At 42.2% G+C, this 18,580-nt stretch overlaps 1 protein-coding gene across 1 annotated transcript; it reads left to right on the top strand.

Moving 5' to 3' along the window:
* Positions 1-16,136: 16,136 nt before the first annotated feature.
* Positions 16,137-17,144, top strand: LOC133391332 (uncharacterized protein K02A2.6-like; the record flags this gene model as incomplete). The annotated part of the gene is made up of 1 exon (XM_061644886.1): positions 16,137-17,144. A coding segment is annotated over one exon (1,008 nt), but the record flags the coding sequence as incomplete, so codon positions are not given.
* Between the last annotated feature and the right edge of the window lie 1,436 nt (positions 17,145-18,580).

Genomic DNA, 18,580 nt, shown 5'->3' with positions numbered 1-18,580 from the left:
TTTGCTGTTCAAGAAAGCCCTTTAAATTCTTCCAAAAATATGTTATCGAAATTAAAACAGTTTTTACACGCTTTAATCTACAAAACCAAAACTTTTCAAGCTGTGTCTGTCACCATTATTGAGGCGACAAATACAACACCATAGCCTCACCAACCGCCATTTGTCAAAAGCATCTGCCCATTTTGCCTCAAGCGTGACTGCCCATTTTACCCCACGTGAAACATTTTTGTATGTTTTGTTATATTAGTAAAAATACGCATTCAATCGCTTTGCTTTCTTCAGACAAATTTTATAGAAATATCATATATTTAAAAATATATCATGTAAAACTTTAACGCATCCCTGTGACACTGGTTTAAGCTTATTTTCGAAGTGGCAAAAATTAGATCAATATGCTATTAAACCTTACTTTGCATTTTTCTTGGTTATTTGTTAAGTTACTTACTTACTTATCCGGCGCTACAACCGCTTTGCGGTCTTGGCCTGCCTCAGGAGTGTCCGAAACCGCTCACGGTCTCGCGCCTTCGTCTGCCAGTCCGTTATCCCGGCCTTAATGGCGGACGCCTCCACGCCATCTTGCCACCTCAATTTGGGCCTACCACGCCTCCTCTGTCCTTGTGGACGGCCTAAAAAGACTTTACGGGCTGGGTCGCATTTGTTAAGTAAGGGTTATGAAACTTACATGGTGTTCATAGAACACTCTAATGAATACATTTTGAGCATTGGAAAGTATCTTTGTAGTGCAATAATGCTTAAATAGAGGGTGCCCATTTTGCCCCGCTTTCCCTATGTGAATTGTTCCTAAACACACGAAAACTAATACGGCTAAATGAATCTGTCAATTGGATGTGGAAAACATAAGTTGGATGATCAATATATTTTCATTTGCCATTTCTTTCTCTATATCCAAAAGGCAAATAGCTAATGCAACACAAGGAACAAAATCAACATGAAATTCTGTTTTTTCCAACAGATCGTCGAAGCTGGCTAAGCAAGAAAGCATGTTGAGTTTGTTCTTTGGATAGTGCGCTAATCATTCAAATATTTATTGTTTGACAATACGACAGAAATTGGTTTGAATGAAGTTATGACACAGTTTATTGGACACATGACCATGGACGTATCTTTACTCCAACGTCAAATACGGTTGCATATTTTCTCTCTTATATTTTATAGCATCGATTTCAAGTTTCGTTCAAAATATACAACAGGTCTGGTCGATTGAATATAGCTTATTATTAACTTACAAACTACATTTCTTTTTTCATAACTTATCCTGTATAAGTAAAATATCAAGAAAAAACCTATTGATAATGTATCTACGAGTCTTCCGATGATAAACGACGGGTCTTAATACGGGTGACAATTGTCCCACTTGCATTTTTTTTTAGCTGGTTTGGTGTAGTTTTGATCGCAACATGCCTTTCTGCTTCGATTGTCCCTGTAGTAGTTTGACCTCGATGGTATTTTGACTTGTGTGTCGATAGTGACCATTTCGTTTTGAACCGAGCCTCACACATGGCACATACGTAGGAATCCTGCAAAGCGAAATGTTTGGCCTGCCGGTGTCGCTTCATAGCATTCATGGAGCAGAATGTACGTCGACATTCCGGGCACTTATGCAGCTTTTCATCGGAGACGATTTCAATTTTTTGTAAACTCACTGCAAAAGTAAGAAGAATATACATTTATATATATATATATATATATATATATATATATATATATATATATATATATATATATATATATATATATATATATAAATTTATAAATAGATATAGAATCAGCTGCGGAAAAAGAATTTTATTTTTGGGAAAATTGGAATTTAATTGGAATGCTATTTATTGAAATAGTCCAATCGGGCGCCTTTGTAGCGGTCAAAGCGAACATCGATGGTGTAGTGCAGGTATGTCAAACAGGCGGCCCGCGGGCCGCGTGCGGCCCTCGTCAATGCTGAATGCGGCCCGCAAGTATATTTTGAGAATTGCTAAAATCACTCCAAACCAAAAAACTGTTATTACTATTTGTCGAAGTGTATTTAATTTTCCAGAGAAGAACTATCATTTAGATGGTATATTTATCGAATCTAGCATGAATGTACCCATAACATCTCATAAACTTATTCTACACAATCGTACAGAACAATAGAGACCCTTAAGAAACATTGAATTGAATGCAAACTCAGTCGGTATTATGTTTCGATTAAATTCTGAATATTAGCATAGTATTGTGCACACTCGATCGCACATTCTATATGGAAAAATAGATTTGCGACTACCTTCTACCAACGAAAAAGTAATGAAAATAACTTGAAATAACTTGACACACACTTGGAAACTTCGCAACAACTAATGATGGATTGTCAGAATCGCATCCACGGCTCAAAACCATTTTCGATCTTAGCTATAGCAACTTCGAATCCGGCCAAATCAAACCAACAGTTCCGTTCGGTGCCGTCCGAAGCCTATAGAGCCGTTTAAAGCCATTCGGAACCGTTGGAGTCATCGGTTGTCGCACGGAGCGGCTAATCTACAGTGAGAAATGGATCCGGTCGGTCCCACCGAATTTGACCATCTCAATGCCCCCGAGTGCCAAGTAAAGGATTCATTCGGCTCCGAATTTCTCCGATTTGCACGGCTCCAATCTTATAATGTTACATCATTGATGTTCGATTGGAGCCACTTCTGTTTTTTGTCATAATCATGCACCCATCAATTTTAATAAAAATGATTGTAGCCAAGTTGGCATTTTGTGTACTTCACATTTTGCAAGACGAATTAATGTGCTTTTGAACCTCCCCAAAAATCTAAACCAAAATGATATGATTACGCTTAAGCCTAAAATATTTAGATGAAGAATTAAAATAATCGAAATGCCGAAGTCGTGCGATACATAGCTTATTAATAGATTAGCTCACACAGTCCATACCTCAATTCGCGAATCATCTCCCTTCAAGTGCAAAACAAGATTTGCCAATCTTTATGGGATCACACACCATGAATCTTCGTCAGATAAAATTATCGTAATTTAACAAAATTATTCGTAAAATATGGGTTCTTGTAATAAGAAATGCCTCCATACCACCATATACCACCATATATCCCTTCGAACTTGGAAATTAGCGAAAAATAATGTTTAAACACGTTTTTTTACAATTTTCCTCTTGATCTATCAAAAAATTGCATGCAAATATTTTTGTTATTCATCCAGCGGTGGATAGCTCGGATGGCTTGAAAAAGATTCGCAACAGGCTGGTAGACTTCCCCTACCTCAGTGAAAAAGTGTGGTTGAGTGATATTTTCTAACAGAAGTACCGTGTTAGAACGCGACTAATGAGAAATTTCCTATTTAAATAATAAGGATGAAAACAACGCATGTGACTTTAAAAGAACATTAAACATTTTTTTTAAATGAAAAAGTGCACAATAAAAAAAAACATAGCAAATTTGTAAATAAGAAACTATTCCAGATTAGAAGCGAGGATTACAAAAAGTCAATTTGTTTAACAATAATGATTTTAAACAGTATTTTATATGAATACTAGCTGGCCCGACAAACTGAGTTATTCATAAAAAAAACTAAAATACAGGCGGTCCCCGAGATACACGGTACAGTATCGGACAGAAAGATAGGGCATTGGTTTTTTAACGCACCGTGCACCCGTTGGGCCAAGTTTATGTGTGGTTTGTATGTGCTTGTGTTTGTGTGTGTGTGTGTATGTGTGTGTATGTGTGTTTGTGTGTGTGTGTGTGTGTGTGTGTGTGTGTATGTGTGTGTGTGTGTGTGTGTGTATGTGTGTGTGTGTGTGTGTGTGTGTGTGTGTGTGTGTGTGTGTGTGTATGTGTGTGTGTGTGTGTGTGTGTGTGTGTGTGTGTGTGTGTGTGTGTGTGTGTGTGTGTGTGTGTGTGTGTGTGTGTGTGTGTGTGTGTGTGTGTGTGTGTGTGTGTGTGTGTGTGTGTGTGTGTGTGTGTGTGTGTGTGTGTGTGTGTGTGTGTGTGTGTGTGTGTGTGTGTGTGTGTGTGTGTGTGTGTGTGTGAATGTGTGTGTGTGTGTGTGTGTGTGTGTGTGTGGATGTATGTTTGAATGTGTATTGATGTGTGTGTTTGTTTCACAAGTAGGTCGTTTCGGATAGATTTGTAAGTAGCTTTTTTGTGTTTTGGGTTAGGTTTTTGCTGTGATAAGCAGGACCACCGTCCTCGCGATCAGTGTGTTTTCGATATATTAACAATGTTACGGTCTTCTTTCGCCGTGGTCTTCTGAGGACGTCCGGTTGACTTGCGCGTTTCGGTTGTCCAAGCGCGTTTCAGTTGTCTAAGCACGTTTCGGTTGTCCGAAGCGCGTTTGCCACAAAAGTGCGCGATCGTTCCATTACGAACTCGATTGTTTTGCGCTTAATGCCAGCAGCAGCCATTCGCTTTTACATATGGCGCTGATGATCGGTACAACGTTTACCTCGACCCATTGTTACTAACATTGCTTGCTTGGACCGTCAAGAACGCGCTGGTTAAAAACTTGGACACGGCTGATCCCGTGCTCTGCCTGCGTTCTACTTCTATACGCGATGAATTACATCGTTGTCGAGCAGCGAAAACATCGCATGGATAAAAACTATCAACGAGTACGCGAGTAAGCGTCTTCCCTTCAAAATCGAGAAAAGAATACTGCCGCGCTCATGAAACAAAACGCCCATTGAAAAGAATAACTGCGCGCCAGCTCAATGCACGCACAAAGTTTACCATTTGCACACAACGTGCAACGCAGAGATGCACGAAGGCCTTTCAATGGCGTGCACTGGAGAAACACCTGTGAGGGAATGCCGAGTTCATTGCTATTGTGCGCGTGTCCATTTCGCACCGGTGTCGCATTCACATTCATGAAACAGCACACCTGCGTTTTCGTCCGAGGAACAAGCGCTGCTGTCGATGCAAACTTTAGTTTTTATCCAAGTGTAAACGCACAATGTTTCACATGATAACACACATTATCAGAATAATTTCAACGCAATATGACATCATGACAAGCTATGTTTTTCAGACACAAACCCGCGCACTTGCTAATACACATTAAAAAGCACACTCTCTTTCTACTACTACACACACACACACATGCACACACACACACACACACACACATACACACACACACACTCACACACACATACACACACACATACACACATACACACACACAAACACAAGTAACGTGGCAAAACAAGTGCACGGTGCATTGAAAAAAAAGGGTCCTATCTTAATGTCCGATACTGTACCTCTTATACGCGGATTCGGAGATACGCGGTTTTCTAAATTTGACAATTCTTTGAGCAAATTGTACTGATTTGACACATCAATTGCAAATTGCCAAATAATTTCCGTTTTGATCGAATGTTAAAAACTATTTCAAAAGGTTTAAAACAGTTATATTCAGTCAGAATCATATCAAATAATTCATAAAGTGACTAAAACCGCCCCCTACTTGCAAAATTACACGAAAATTTGTGATATTTTAGCTGGAAATCACGAGATTCGACTTACGCGGAAATTCGAGATACGCGGTATTTTGCGGCCGTTTTCGGTCCCCATTAACCGTGTATCTCGGGGACCGCCTGTATTCCATAATTGCTTTACTCGGGATAGTTGTATCGTGCCCGTATCCCCTCAGGATCCGATCATCGAGTGTAAACCGCCAGACCCCTCACACCAAGTGTCAAAGTGCTGTATACAACACAACAACAATCCTGCTCTTTGTATGGGAGTTAGAAAATCATTAATAAATTATGTTTAATGTAACATCTGAACGATTTTTAAGTCTTTAAACCTATTCTCATACCACCATAAGGTGTGTCCAAAGTTTCGTTGAAAATGATCAAGCCGTTTCGGAGGTTGCTCGCAACAAACACCGTGACACGAAATTTATATATATATATATATATATATATATATATATATATATATATATATATATATATATATATATATATATATATATATATATATATATATATATATATATATATATATATATATATATATATATAAGAAAGATAAATTGAGATATATTTTTTGTCTCAACTTTGCGGCCCACGAATCACTGAAAATCTGTACTTGCGGCCCTCTTATGAATTGAGTTTGACACAGCTGGTGTAGTGGGTGGTGAGAGGAAAAAATTAAATCAGGTAATGATTATTGTTCTGTTGGCAGCATTGTAGCAATACCTCGCTGATACGGGGGTGGATTTGAAGCCTCTAGAAGGTTAACATAATCTCTCCTCCTCCTACTCTTTCTCAATACGTCCCCGTCGTACAGAACGGTAACATGCCTCTCAATTATCCAAGCTTGGGCATACGGGGAAACCCAACCCCTTGGGCGGATGGGCTGCATGGCTAAATTGAGAGGGGGATAGATGATGGATCTTTATAATTCTACCTGGAAGCGTCTATTCTCCATGTTAGGAGCGGCTTCCCCCAGCGTATGCTTCTTTCCGAAGGGCTACGCTGGCTTCTCCCGTCTTGGTTTACCACAGGACTCTAAAATGCCAGCGAGCGTATGCCCTGCGGCAAGACTTGAGGTTAGGGAAGAGGCCTTGGAAGTCACCCATGTAAAAAAAACACCAAAGCAACGAACAGTCAACAAGAAGAAGAACCGTATCGGACCAATCGATTTATTCCCACAATATTCACTCTATTTTTAACTATTATCAATACTATCAGTAAAAACTCAACACAACACACACATGTTTAACAACTCTAAATTATTTGTGATATAATAATTAATATGCTGAATTTTAGCGTATATACCGATACGTAGCCTTATATCCCCTGTGTGGAATATTCCAGAACCGAACGAACGATACAGTTGTAACCAGCTTTGATGCACGTGGGGTTGTGGAATTCATTAGTTGTCCGGATAACCACGCCAAGTATATAACACAACAAAATCAAATAACAAAAAACAAAATCTCACGTACACTTTCAAGTACGGTCTAAAGTGACTTTTAAGTTCAACCCGACTACATAAAACACAAAGATAAATGGAAACGGTCTTGCAAGGGTTCGCAGCCTTTATGTCCACTACGCTAGTTTTCTCGCTCATGCTTATAGCCTCATTCTCGCTCCTACATATTATCATTCTTTATCCATACTCTAGTGCCGCTCTGTGTTTGTTGGTGAAATCGTCCCGGTTAATCCGCCTGCGTTTCATCGTTATGACAGCTGTTTGTTTATCAACACTGCATTAAACCACATGTGAAAACTTGTCAACAGACCTCGTAGCTCTCTGTGAGAGAGATTCGGTGGCTAGGGAACGATGCGCTCAAAAGGCGTGGTAAGCAATGCTACGACATTTATTACAGCGGCCACCACCGCGAGTACTCGGAACGGGTTTCGCCGTAGGTCCCCGACTGAATCCCGCAATCATAGATTTCAAGCCTTTAAACGATTGGCTATGCACCCTGCGCATACGACGCAAATTCATAAACAAAAATTCATAAATGTTCACGCCCAAACCGTTAGCACAAGAAGCGTTAACAATACGGCTAGTAAAAAGACGTCATAAAAAAAATCAAATAAAAATGTTCACAACCCAACTAAAATAAAAAAGGTATAAGATAATGACTTATTTTACGGCCGCCTCGCAAAAATCATCTATACGTGCATATCATCTCAACATCTTCAAGGGACGATCACAAGACTCATCTTCAAGACTTTAATGCCAAAGTAGGTAGGGAGCCAATGTACCGCCAATACACTGACTATCATAGTATGCATGAGCACAGCAACGATAATGGTAGTAGATTGGCCCAGTTCGCTGCAGAGATTGTTCGCTCGTCGGTCGTCGAAAGTACCAATTTAGCGCGCAGGGACATCCACAAGATCACGAGGGTGTCCCAAGATGGAGACACCCTCAACCAGATACTCCACGTGTTAGTAAGCCGCCGACGATAATCGAGACTGTTATTGGGCATCCACACTAATGATGCGAATAGTTCCGAAAATTGAGGAACGGAACGAACCTGCCAATCTGGAGAAAAAGAACGGAACGCGGAACGCAGGTTCAAGATAAGCTGCCCTGATTAAGCTTTTTTTCAGTGGCTCACTTTATGTATGGATAACTTAAAAGTATCCATTGAATATTGTTTAATATCTTATATGTGCAATAATCAAACATTTCCAATTCAAACAAGTTAAATAATAGTTTATTGAATGAGTAAAACTAATATACTACATAAAGAAAAATGCTTTACTTAAATAACACACTACACGGTAGCGTATAACAAATACATATAGTGTTAAGCTGTTTTCGTAGGGTTGACATGATACTGTACGGTGCACTACCGGAGAGACAAATTTAATTACACTACAGCGATGAAGAGAGTCGAATTTCATTGCGGTGCACTACCGGAGAGTGCACTATAATTGTCTATAAGAATAGCGCTATTCCACGGGCCAATAAACGGTGTTCAATAAGTTATTGCGGAAGGCCAAACTTGTGGTACACGTCCACGACCACGTACAAAGATCTAATGTTAAAATTCAAGAGTGTTCAATGAAGATGCATGCGCAACGAGCAGCTTAGCACCCAACACATAGCAATTTATTGATTGCCACAATTCAATCAAAATAACGCACCAATCCCATAAGATGTACATGGCAGAAGAAAGGCAATTCATTCATTACGTTTACCAATAGTACAGGATTCTCCCTTTTAAATTTTGACGATCAACTTCTCACCTCACCAAAAATCTCTATCCATTTCTGGCTTCATGGCGCTGGTGTTGTACCGTTATCTCTGTGATAGTGTATGACTTGGGCTGTTATCAATCACATGGACAGAATGTGTATGTGTATCCATACTAGGAACCAGCAAAAGAAAAGAGAACGACGTTGTACACCAAATATAAAAGAACACTGAGAGAAACAGGTTCAGATTTCACCTGCTTCCTTTATACTTGGCAAATCGGCCCATCGTATGAAAGAGAGCAAATCATCGAGCGTTCCAGAACGGATCGAAAAGAACGCTGAGAGAAACGGGTTCATATTGAACCTGGATGATTTGTTTACAGCAAACCGACTCATCAAATCAAAGATAGTAGAATGTCGAGCGTTCTAGGTCGGACCGCAAAGAGCACTGAGAGCAACCGGTTCAGCACAGATCGCAGAGAACGCTGATAGCAGCCGGTTCAGATCGGATCGATAAGATCGTTCATAGCAGCCGATTCAGGTCGGATCGCAAGGAACGGTGGGAGCAACAGGTTCAGTTTGAACTTACTTGGGTTAAAATTAAGGATAATTTAAGCTTGTTTGCGATCCGGACGCTTGCATCTTGGAACGGATCGCACCTGGCAGGTTTGAAACGCACCGCGCATCACTAATCCACACACTTCGGGCTAGCCCGCTATATTTTTTTCTTTTCCTCAGTTTAAAATAACTGAGTCAATTTTGGTCTTCGATCTGCATGGCAAACCCTAGCCTCCTGTCATACCGTACTATCAAAATTTTAACAGCCGCGCAACAAATGTAAACAAGGCATATAGCTATCCGGTCGCGTAGATTAAAGTAGCTCAGTTCTACCAATCAACCTACTTTTTCTTTTGTTTAAAAATATTTAACATTAGTTCATATGCGTTCAAAATTATTTTGTTTCGATTGGCATTAATATGTAGTGATCGTTGCGACATCTATGCGTCACGCACGGGAACCACTCCACTCACTTAGCATAGTTCCAAACCGTATCAACCAGGAACTAGGATCGAGCTAGGTGATAAGATCGGATGCGCCGATCTGATTACGAGAGAGGATCGGATGCGCCGAAGATAGGATCGGGTCGCCGATCTAATGAAGAGAGACGATAGGATCGAGTGCGTCGATCGAGTTAGGGACGGACCACTTCTCACACGCAACTGAACCAAAGCACACGTGACAATAAACGTATCACAAAAGTATACAGAATATATAACAAGTGGTGACCCCGACGTGATACAAGTGAAACACAAAAAGTTTTTTCAGCTCGGTGCTTAATTGCTCTCGTTTGCCTCGTTTTCGTGCCCGCGAGTGATTATCGTGCACGCCAGTGAGAGTTGTGCCGCGAGTGATACTCGATTCCGCTAGTGATCCCCGTTCCGTCGTTATTCTGCCAATCGCGATTCGTGTGCTGAAACAGCCAGTGTCTCCCCACATCCGTCGAGATACAGCTTCGTCGAGACCATCACGGTGACGTCGGACTAGACGCTGGCACCCTGCGCAGCCATCGCGAATCTGCACCAGACGGACGGACCACGCGGTCCGGCCATCGCGATAAGCCGTCGGAGAAGACGCACCCACGCGGTTCGGCCATCGCGATTCCACGTCGAACAAGACGCAACCCAGTGGTGTAATTTAACTTCGGACGAAACGTGCAACGCGGTGCAGCCACTGTGTACAACGAACGTGACGAACAAGGTGCGCCTACGGCAAAAATCGGCGGACGAGAAGCAACACGGTGGTGCTATCATTACATATATACGTCGTGTGAGACGCAACCACACGGTGTGGCCAGGTTCCACATCGGACGAGACGTGCCACGCAGAGCGGCCACTGTGAACAGCCGTCGGACGAGACGTAACCATCGCAGCTCCACGCGGTGCGGCCATCGGACCAACCGTCGGACGAGACGCAACACGGCGGTTCGGCCATCGCGGTTCCACGTCGGATGAGACGTGCCACGCGGTGGGGCCATCGCGATTAAACGTCGGACGAGACGCAACACGGCGGTTCGGCCATCGCGGTTCCACGTCGGACGAGACGGTGCGGCCATCGCGAACATCCATCGTACATGGCCAACGCAGGAGTATTCCGGATCGAATATAGCTAAGCATTTTCATTTTTTTAATCATTATCATTCTTTTCAATCATTATTATCATTCATATATGTATATATATATATATATATATATATATATATATGTATATATATATATATATATATATATATATATATATATATATATATATATATATATATATATATATATATATATATATATATATATATATATATATATATATATATATATATATATATATATATATATATATATATATATATATATATATATATATATATATATATATATATATATATACGTTGCAATGGCACTGCCGTTGGCTGCGGTGAGCATTGCCATCGTACCATACGTTGCAATGGCACTGCCGTTGGCTGCGGTGAGCATTGCCTCTGTTTTACGCGTTGCCTTTCCTATCTTGGTGTGCGGAATTACAGACACATCAGCTCCTGTATCGACCAAAAATGTTAATTTGGACATTTCGTCCTCGATAAAAAGGCGGGGCGAGAAGCTAATGTGAGCTCGCGGGATACCACTAGTTCACGCGAGTTCGTTAGTTTTTTTTTTGTTATTTTTGCTGAAGGTGCATGGTGCAACACATTTTTCGGCGTCTTTTCCAAACCGAAAATGGTACCAGCACATGCGCGACTGTGAGGTTGACCGAGCAGAATTGGAACGTTGCCTAGCACGACCACTTTGAGAGCGCGATGGGCTTCTTCCTCGCTCTTGAAATATATATATATATATATATATATATATATATATATATATATATATATATATATATATATATATATATATATATATATATATATATATATATATATATATATATATATATATATATATATATATATATATATATATATATATATATATATATATATATATATATATATATATATATATATATATATTTATATATTTATAATTATTATTATATGATCGTTGATTGCGTGTGTCCGGAAATATTATATCTTAGGATATAATAGTTAGGATAAGTCTTAGTTAGGATAGTCTTTTTTTTCTCTATCATTATTATTACTAGTATTATTCTAAATATTCATTCATTTATTTTACCATTATTGCGGTAATACGGTTTTTTCATTCATTTATTTTATCATTATTGCGTTTTTTTTTCAATTTACATTTCTTGGTTGTCGACCAATTTAATATTTTCCAAAAGAGAAAAATTTAAACACGATTACTCTGTTAAAAGTCACGTGAAAAGGATTTAGTTTTTACTATGAATGAACAGAGTGGTAAAGTTTCGGTTACCGTGAGTGGGGAACCTTCTAAAGTGCCAAAAACGCAACCATGCTCGTCGTGACGCAGCGAACCTCAACCAGAGATCGAAAAATTTCTATGAAGCTTCCTGAATTCTGGGAGGATGCACCGGACGTTTGGTTTGCCCAAGCTGAGGTAGAATTTGAAATTTCAAAAATCATTCGCGAAAGAACAAAATATTCGTACTGGTTGGGCGCTTTACCGAAACAAATACTGGTAAAAGTGATTGACGTGTTGAAAAAACCCGATGTGGACAACCCTTACACCTCACTCAAACATCATATTTTGAAAAGAGTTACTCAAAGTGAAGAGGCAAGATTAACAAAATTGCTCTATCACGTGGAGATTGGTGACAGGACCCCTTCGGACTTGTTCCGCCATATGGTGCAGTTAGCAGGAGATTCGAGTATGGTAGGTTCGGCCCTCATTCAGAAACTATGGAAATCGAGGTTGCCCAAAGCAATAGAAACTGCACTAATAGCAGTTGACACAAAGGAACAAGAAGAACAGCTGCGGATCGCAGACAGACTGTGGGAGTGCGCTCAAGTGGGAATGGTAGCAGAGGTAAAGAATAAGAGTGAATCTGATTTTGATACACAAAATACCACCACTGAATTAAGGGCGGAAATCCGCGAGCTTCGCGAGGCAATTAAAAAATTGACTTTTCAAGAGCGAGGAAGAAGCCCATCGCGCTCTCAAAGTGGTCGTGCTAGGCAACGTTCCAAGTCTGCTCGGTCAACCTCACAGTCGCGCATGTGCTGGTACCATTTTCGGTTTGAAAAAGACGCCGAAAAATGTGTTGCACCATGCACCTTCAGCAAAAATAACAAAAAAAAAACTAACGAACTCGCGTGAACTAGCGGATGTCCCGCGAGCTCACATTAGCTTCTCGCCCCGTCTTTTTATCGAGGACGAAATGTCCAAATTAACATTTTTGGTCGATACAGGAGCTGATGTGTCTGTAATTCCGCACACCATGATAGGAAAGGCAACGCGTAAAACAGAGGCAATGCTCACCGCAGCCAACGGCAGTGCCATTGCAACGTATGGTACGATGCTGCTAAGAGTAAGCCTCGGATTACGACGTGTTTTTAGCCATATATTTATGGTGGCTGCAGTCAATCGACCTATATTGGGAGCAGATTTTCTTTTTAGTAATGATATCGCAGTAGACTTGAAGCGACGCAAGTTAGTAGATTCGTCTACTCACATTACTGCTCAAGGGAGAATTGCTCAGGTTGACACGCCTACACCTAAACATTTTTCACATGAAACTTCCGCATTCACGAAGGTGTTAGAAGAGTTTCCAAATCTACTGGAGCCTCCGAATTTCAATGAGCCAGTGCGTCATTCGGTCCAACACCACATCGAGACCAAAGGGACTCTTCCCTTCTCAAGGCCTCGGCGCCTGGACCCCACAAAACAGAAGATTGCACAGGCAGAGTTTCAACAGATGTTGCAACTAGGAATCTGCCGTGTGTCATCATCACCTGTTTCGTCACCTCTACATATGGTGCCTAAATCGAATCAGGATTGGAGACCGTGTGGTGATTATCGGCGACTCAATGCCATCACCACACCAGACCGATATCCAATTCCCCATGTACAGGACTTCACCATGAACCTCAACGGGTGCACATTTTTTTCAAAGTTGGATATAATCAGAGCCTACCACCTGATTCCGGTTGCAGAAGAGGACATTCACAAAACTGCAATCACCACACCGTTCGGATTATTCGAATTTGTTCGAATGCCGTTAAGCCTTAGAAATGCTGGACAGACATTCCAGCGATTCATGAACACCATATTCAGTGATTTAGATTTCGTTTTCATTTATATAGACGATATCCTTATTGCCAGTCCAGCAAAGGAAAAACACGTGGAATACCTTCGAATAGTGTTGAAGCGTCTCTCAGAGAACGGCGTAAGGATAAAATCGTCGAAGTGCCGTTTCGGGGTAAGCGAGATAGAATTTCTCAGCCACCGCATAACGGCCGAGGGCATAATTCCTTGCCCAAGCAAAATAATTGCTATCAGAGATTTTCCGACCCCAACTACAGTTAAACAGGCCCAACACATAGTTGGAATGTAGAACTATTACCACCGGTTTATTAAAAATGTTTCGGAAAAACCGCGTCCTATTCACCAACTAATAGCTGAGTATAGCAACAAAAAAAAAAAAAAAGATTTTTGAATGGTCTCATGAGAAAGAATGTGAGAAAGCATTGCAATCCATAAAAATCGACCTTCAAAAAACGACCTTGCTGGCCCATCCCATCAGTGATGCCAAACTATCGGTCTCAACGGATGCCTCCAATTACGCCGTCGGCGCTGTTCTCGAAAAGACAACAAACGGCAAGCGAGTACCATTAGCGTTCTTTTCAAAAATCTTATCGGCAACGGAAACAAGATACTCGACTTACGATCGCGAATTACTTGCGATAGTTCTCGCTATTAAACATTTCAGACATTTTCTTGAAAGCAGATCTTTTGCGGTATATACCGATCATTAACCGCTGATTTCAGCATTAACTTCCAAATCGGAAAAATCACCGCGACAAAGTCGCCAGCTAGATTTAATTTCCCAATATACCTCTGATATACGCTATATTACGGGAGATAGCATTGTGATAGCTGATGCACTCTCAAGGATAGGGGAAACAGAGGCAATCACGAGAAATAGCTACGAAATTTTTTCTAGAGAACAGAAAAATGATGAACAACTAGTGAAGCTCATGCATAGTGCAACAAAAGTTTTGCGACTCGAAGGTGGATGTTGGATCCCAGTTACCACAGGGATAATGGAACACATAGCAACACATAGAAAGCATAGCAACCATGCGGTATAAAAGGAGCCGATAGCTCATCACCGATTTACTCTTAAGTTGACTTTCAAATACAAAACTTTAACTAGAACCTGTTTGCAATAGTCCGAGTAGTTCGGACATATCAATTTGGCGACGAGGATTTTGAAATTTTGAAGCACATCGAAAAAAGCGATGGCAGAACTACAGCAAGCAATCCTTTTGATGACGGAACTCCTGCAGAAGCTGGCACAGCCGAACAATACACACAGCCGGATTGAATGTGAAACAGCAGAAGCTCCCGTGAATCTTCAGAACTTGATTAACGAATATCAACGACTCGTTAATCTCAAGGAGGACACATCGATGATTGAGCGCCAGTCAAGCTCGAAGCAAGCGGTTCACGTTGTCCACGAGAAGGGAAGTTTTCATCATCCACACACTTCAAAACCGGAAGGTAAGCTGCCTCGCACCCCTTGTTGGCAATGCGGACAAATGGATTTTGTCCGGAACTGTCCATTTTCGGAGCACCAGTGCAAACAGTGCAACCGAATTGGCCACAAGGAAGGCTATTGCGGCTGTTATTCCAAACGGCAGACAGTTCCAGGTGGAGGGGAAAAGAAAAAATCGAATCAGTCACCATCGAATCAGCCATCAAATCAGCAAACGAATCAGCCAGCAAATAGACAAAACAACCCTCGGAAAGTCAACGCTAGAGGAGTATACATCGTGAACCACATCGTGAACCACATCGCTAACCGCTCCAGCAACCGAAAGTACGTGCCTACTTTGATCAACGGCGTGGCTACCAGACTCCAACTGGACACAGCAAGCGATATCACGGTGATATCAAAGCAAACCTGGAACAACTTGGGTAACCCTTCAATCATCAAACCGACGATCCAAGCAATCAACGCGTCGGGCAAACCACTTCATCTGATGGGTGAGTTCCAGTGCGACGTCAGCATCAACGGAAAAACTGCTCGAGGCAGATGTTTCGTCACGACGACTGCCAACCTCAACCTTCTCGGTATCGACTGGATTGACTTGTTCAAGCTGTGGTCAGTTCCTCTCGACTCCGTTTGCAATCAAGTAACGACGAAGTCGATCGATCAGCAGATTAGTGAATTTCGAGCAAAGCATGCAAATGTTTTCAATGATTCACTGGGACACTGCAGGAAATTGAAGGTAAAGCTTTTTCTCAAACCAAATGCTTAACCTATTTTCTGTCCAAAGCGCCCAGTTCCTTTCAATACCATTCCATTGGTCGATGCTGAACTCACACGGTTACAATCATTGGGCATCCTCGAACCTGTCGATTTCTCCGAATGGGCTGCTCCCATCGTGGCAGTGCGCAAACCTAACGGTCGAGTGCGCATATGTGCAGACTACTCGACGGGGCTAAACGAGGCGTTGGAACCAAATCACTATCCGCTTCCGACGCCGGAGGAAATTTTCGCCCAACTCAACGGCAGCACCGTCTTCAGCATCGTCGATCTTTCCGATGCGTATCTGCAGCTTGAGGTGGATGACGACTCCAAGAAGCTGCTCACAATCAACACGCATCGAGGTTTGTTCCGGTTCAATCGCATGGCTCCCGGAGTGAAATCTGCGCCGGGCGTATTCCAACGTGTGGTGGATGGAATGATAGCAGATATACCTGGTGTCCGCTCTTTCATCGATGATGTCATCGTGTTTGGAAAGGACATCAGCTCACACGCAACGTCACTCAACCTACTCTTCCAGCGGCTCAAAGAGTATGGTTTCAACGTGAAGGCTGAGAAGTGTCATTTCTTTCAATCACAACTCGGCTATTTGGGGCACATTGTGGACAAACAAGGCATTCGTCCAGACCCCGAGAAAGTGAAGGCTATCGCTGCACTCCCACCGCCAACCAACGTTCCCGAGCTTCGATCGTACCTGGGTGCGGTCAACTTCTACGGTAGGTTCGTGCGCAACATTCACGAATTGCGGCATCCAATGGACCAGCTGTTGAAAAAGGACGTGAAATGGCAGTGGACATCGGCATGCCAACAGGCTTTCGACCAGTTCAAAAGGACGCTTCAATCAAACCTGCTGCTAATGCATTACGACCCTAAGCTTCAAATCATCGTGGCTGCGGATGCATCAAGCACAGGCATCGGGGCAGTCATCTTTCACCAGTTCCCTGATGGCAGCATGAAGGCAGTACAACACAACCAGAGAAGGAATCGCTTGCGTTGGTCTATGCAGTGACACACTGCTGACTGACCACAAGCCACTACTTTCCATCTTCGGTTCTAAGAAGGGGATTCCCCTACACACTGTGAACCGACTACAACGGTGGGCTCTCACGATGCTGAATTACGACTTCGAGATTCAGCATGTATCCACCAACGAATTCGGATGTGCAGATCTGTTGTCCCGACTGATCGACCAGACCATCCAACCCGAAGAAGAATACGTTATCGCTGCGCTGAGCCTTGAGGAAGATTTGGTAAGCATTCTTGCTGACACAACAGAAAAGGTTCCTGTTTCATTCGCAGCATTGCAAAAGGCTACAACAACCGACGCCACACTCCAATCTATTGCTCAACACATACGCAACGGATGGCCCAGCTGCTCCAAGAACCTTTCCGCTGCAGTTCAACTGTATTTTCTACGACGGGAATCGCTCAGCATGATTGACAGATGTGTCATGTTCGGCAACAGAGTCATCGTTCCGGCCCAGTTTCGACGAAGGATCCTGCAACAGTTTCATCGAGGCCATCCGGGAATTGTTCGGATGAAGGCAATTGCACGAAGCTTTGTGTACTGGCCTGGCATCGATAACGAAATTGAGGACTTCGTAAAACGCTGCAATCCGTGTTCGACTGCTGGCAAGACTCCCACCAAGACCACGTTGGAATCTTGGCCAGTACCTACCAAACCATGGTCGAGGATCCATATCGACTACGCAAGTCCGGTAAATGGATTTTACTTCCTGATCATAGCGGATCCCTACTCCAAGTGGCCTGAGGTATACATGACCAAAACAACAACAGCGAAAGCCACGATCAAAATGTTGAAGCAATAATTCGCAACATTCGGAGTTCCGGAAGTAATCGTTTCGGACAACGGCACCCAGTTTTCAAGCCACGAATTCCTGACGTTCTGCACTAGTGAAGGTATTCGACATATTCAAATTGCTCCATACCATCCACAATCTAACGGTCTTGCTGAAAGATTTGTGGACACGTTGAAAAGAAGCCTTCGAAAAATTCATTCGGGGGGAGAGACGCTCGAAGAAGCTCTAGTCACTTTCTTACAAGTGTACCGCTCCACTCCTTCCAGTGATCTGGGTGGAAAATCCCCGGCTGAATTGCTGTTCAACAGACCTCTTCGTACTGTTTCCGCATTGCTACGGCCAACCACAAGTGAAGATGGTCACACAGTGCGAAGAGATAGAACATTGCAGAACGATGCGTTCAACCGCAAGCACGGGGCTGTCAAGAGAAGTTTTCAGCACGGAGAATCGGTTTACGTAAAGGTTCATCAAGCAAATTCTTGGCAATGGAAACCTGGCACCATAATTGAAAAGATAGGTTCTGTTAACTTCAACATTTTTCTTGAGGATCAACAACGACTGATAAGATCGCATGCCAACCAGCTCAAGTCGCGCTTCACCGTAACCAGCCAACATACAGATCAGT

Source organism: Anopheles gambiae, chromosome X (assembly GCF_943734735.2).
Source record: "Anopheles gambiae chromosome X, idAnoGambNW_F1_1, whole genome shotgun sequence".
Lineage (NCBI taxonomy): Eukaryota > Metazoa > Arthropoda > Insecta > Diptera > Culicidae > Anopheles > Anopheles gambiae.
This window is presented reverse-complemented; position numbering and strand designations above follow the sequence as displayed.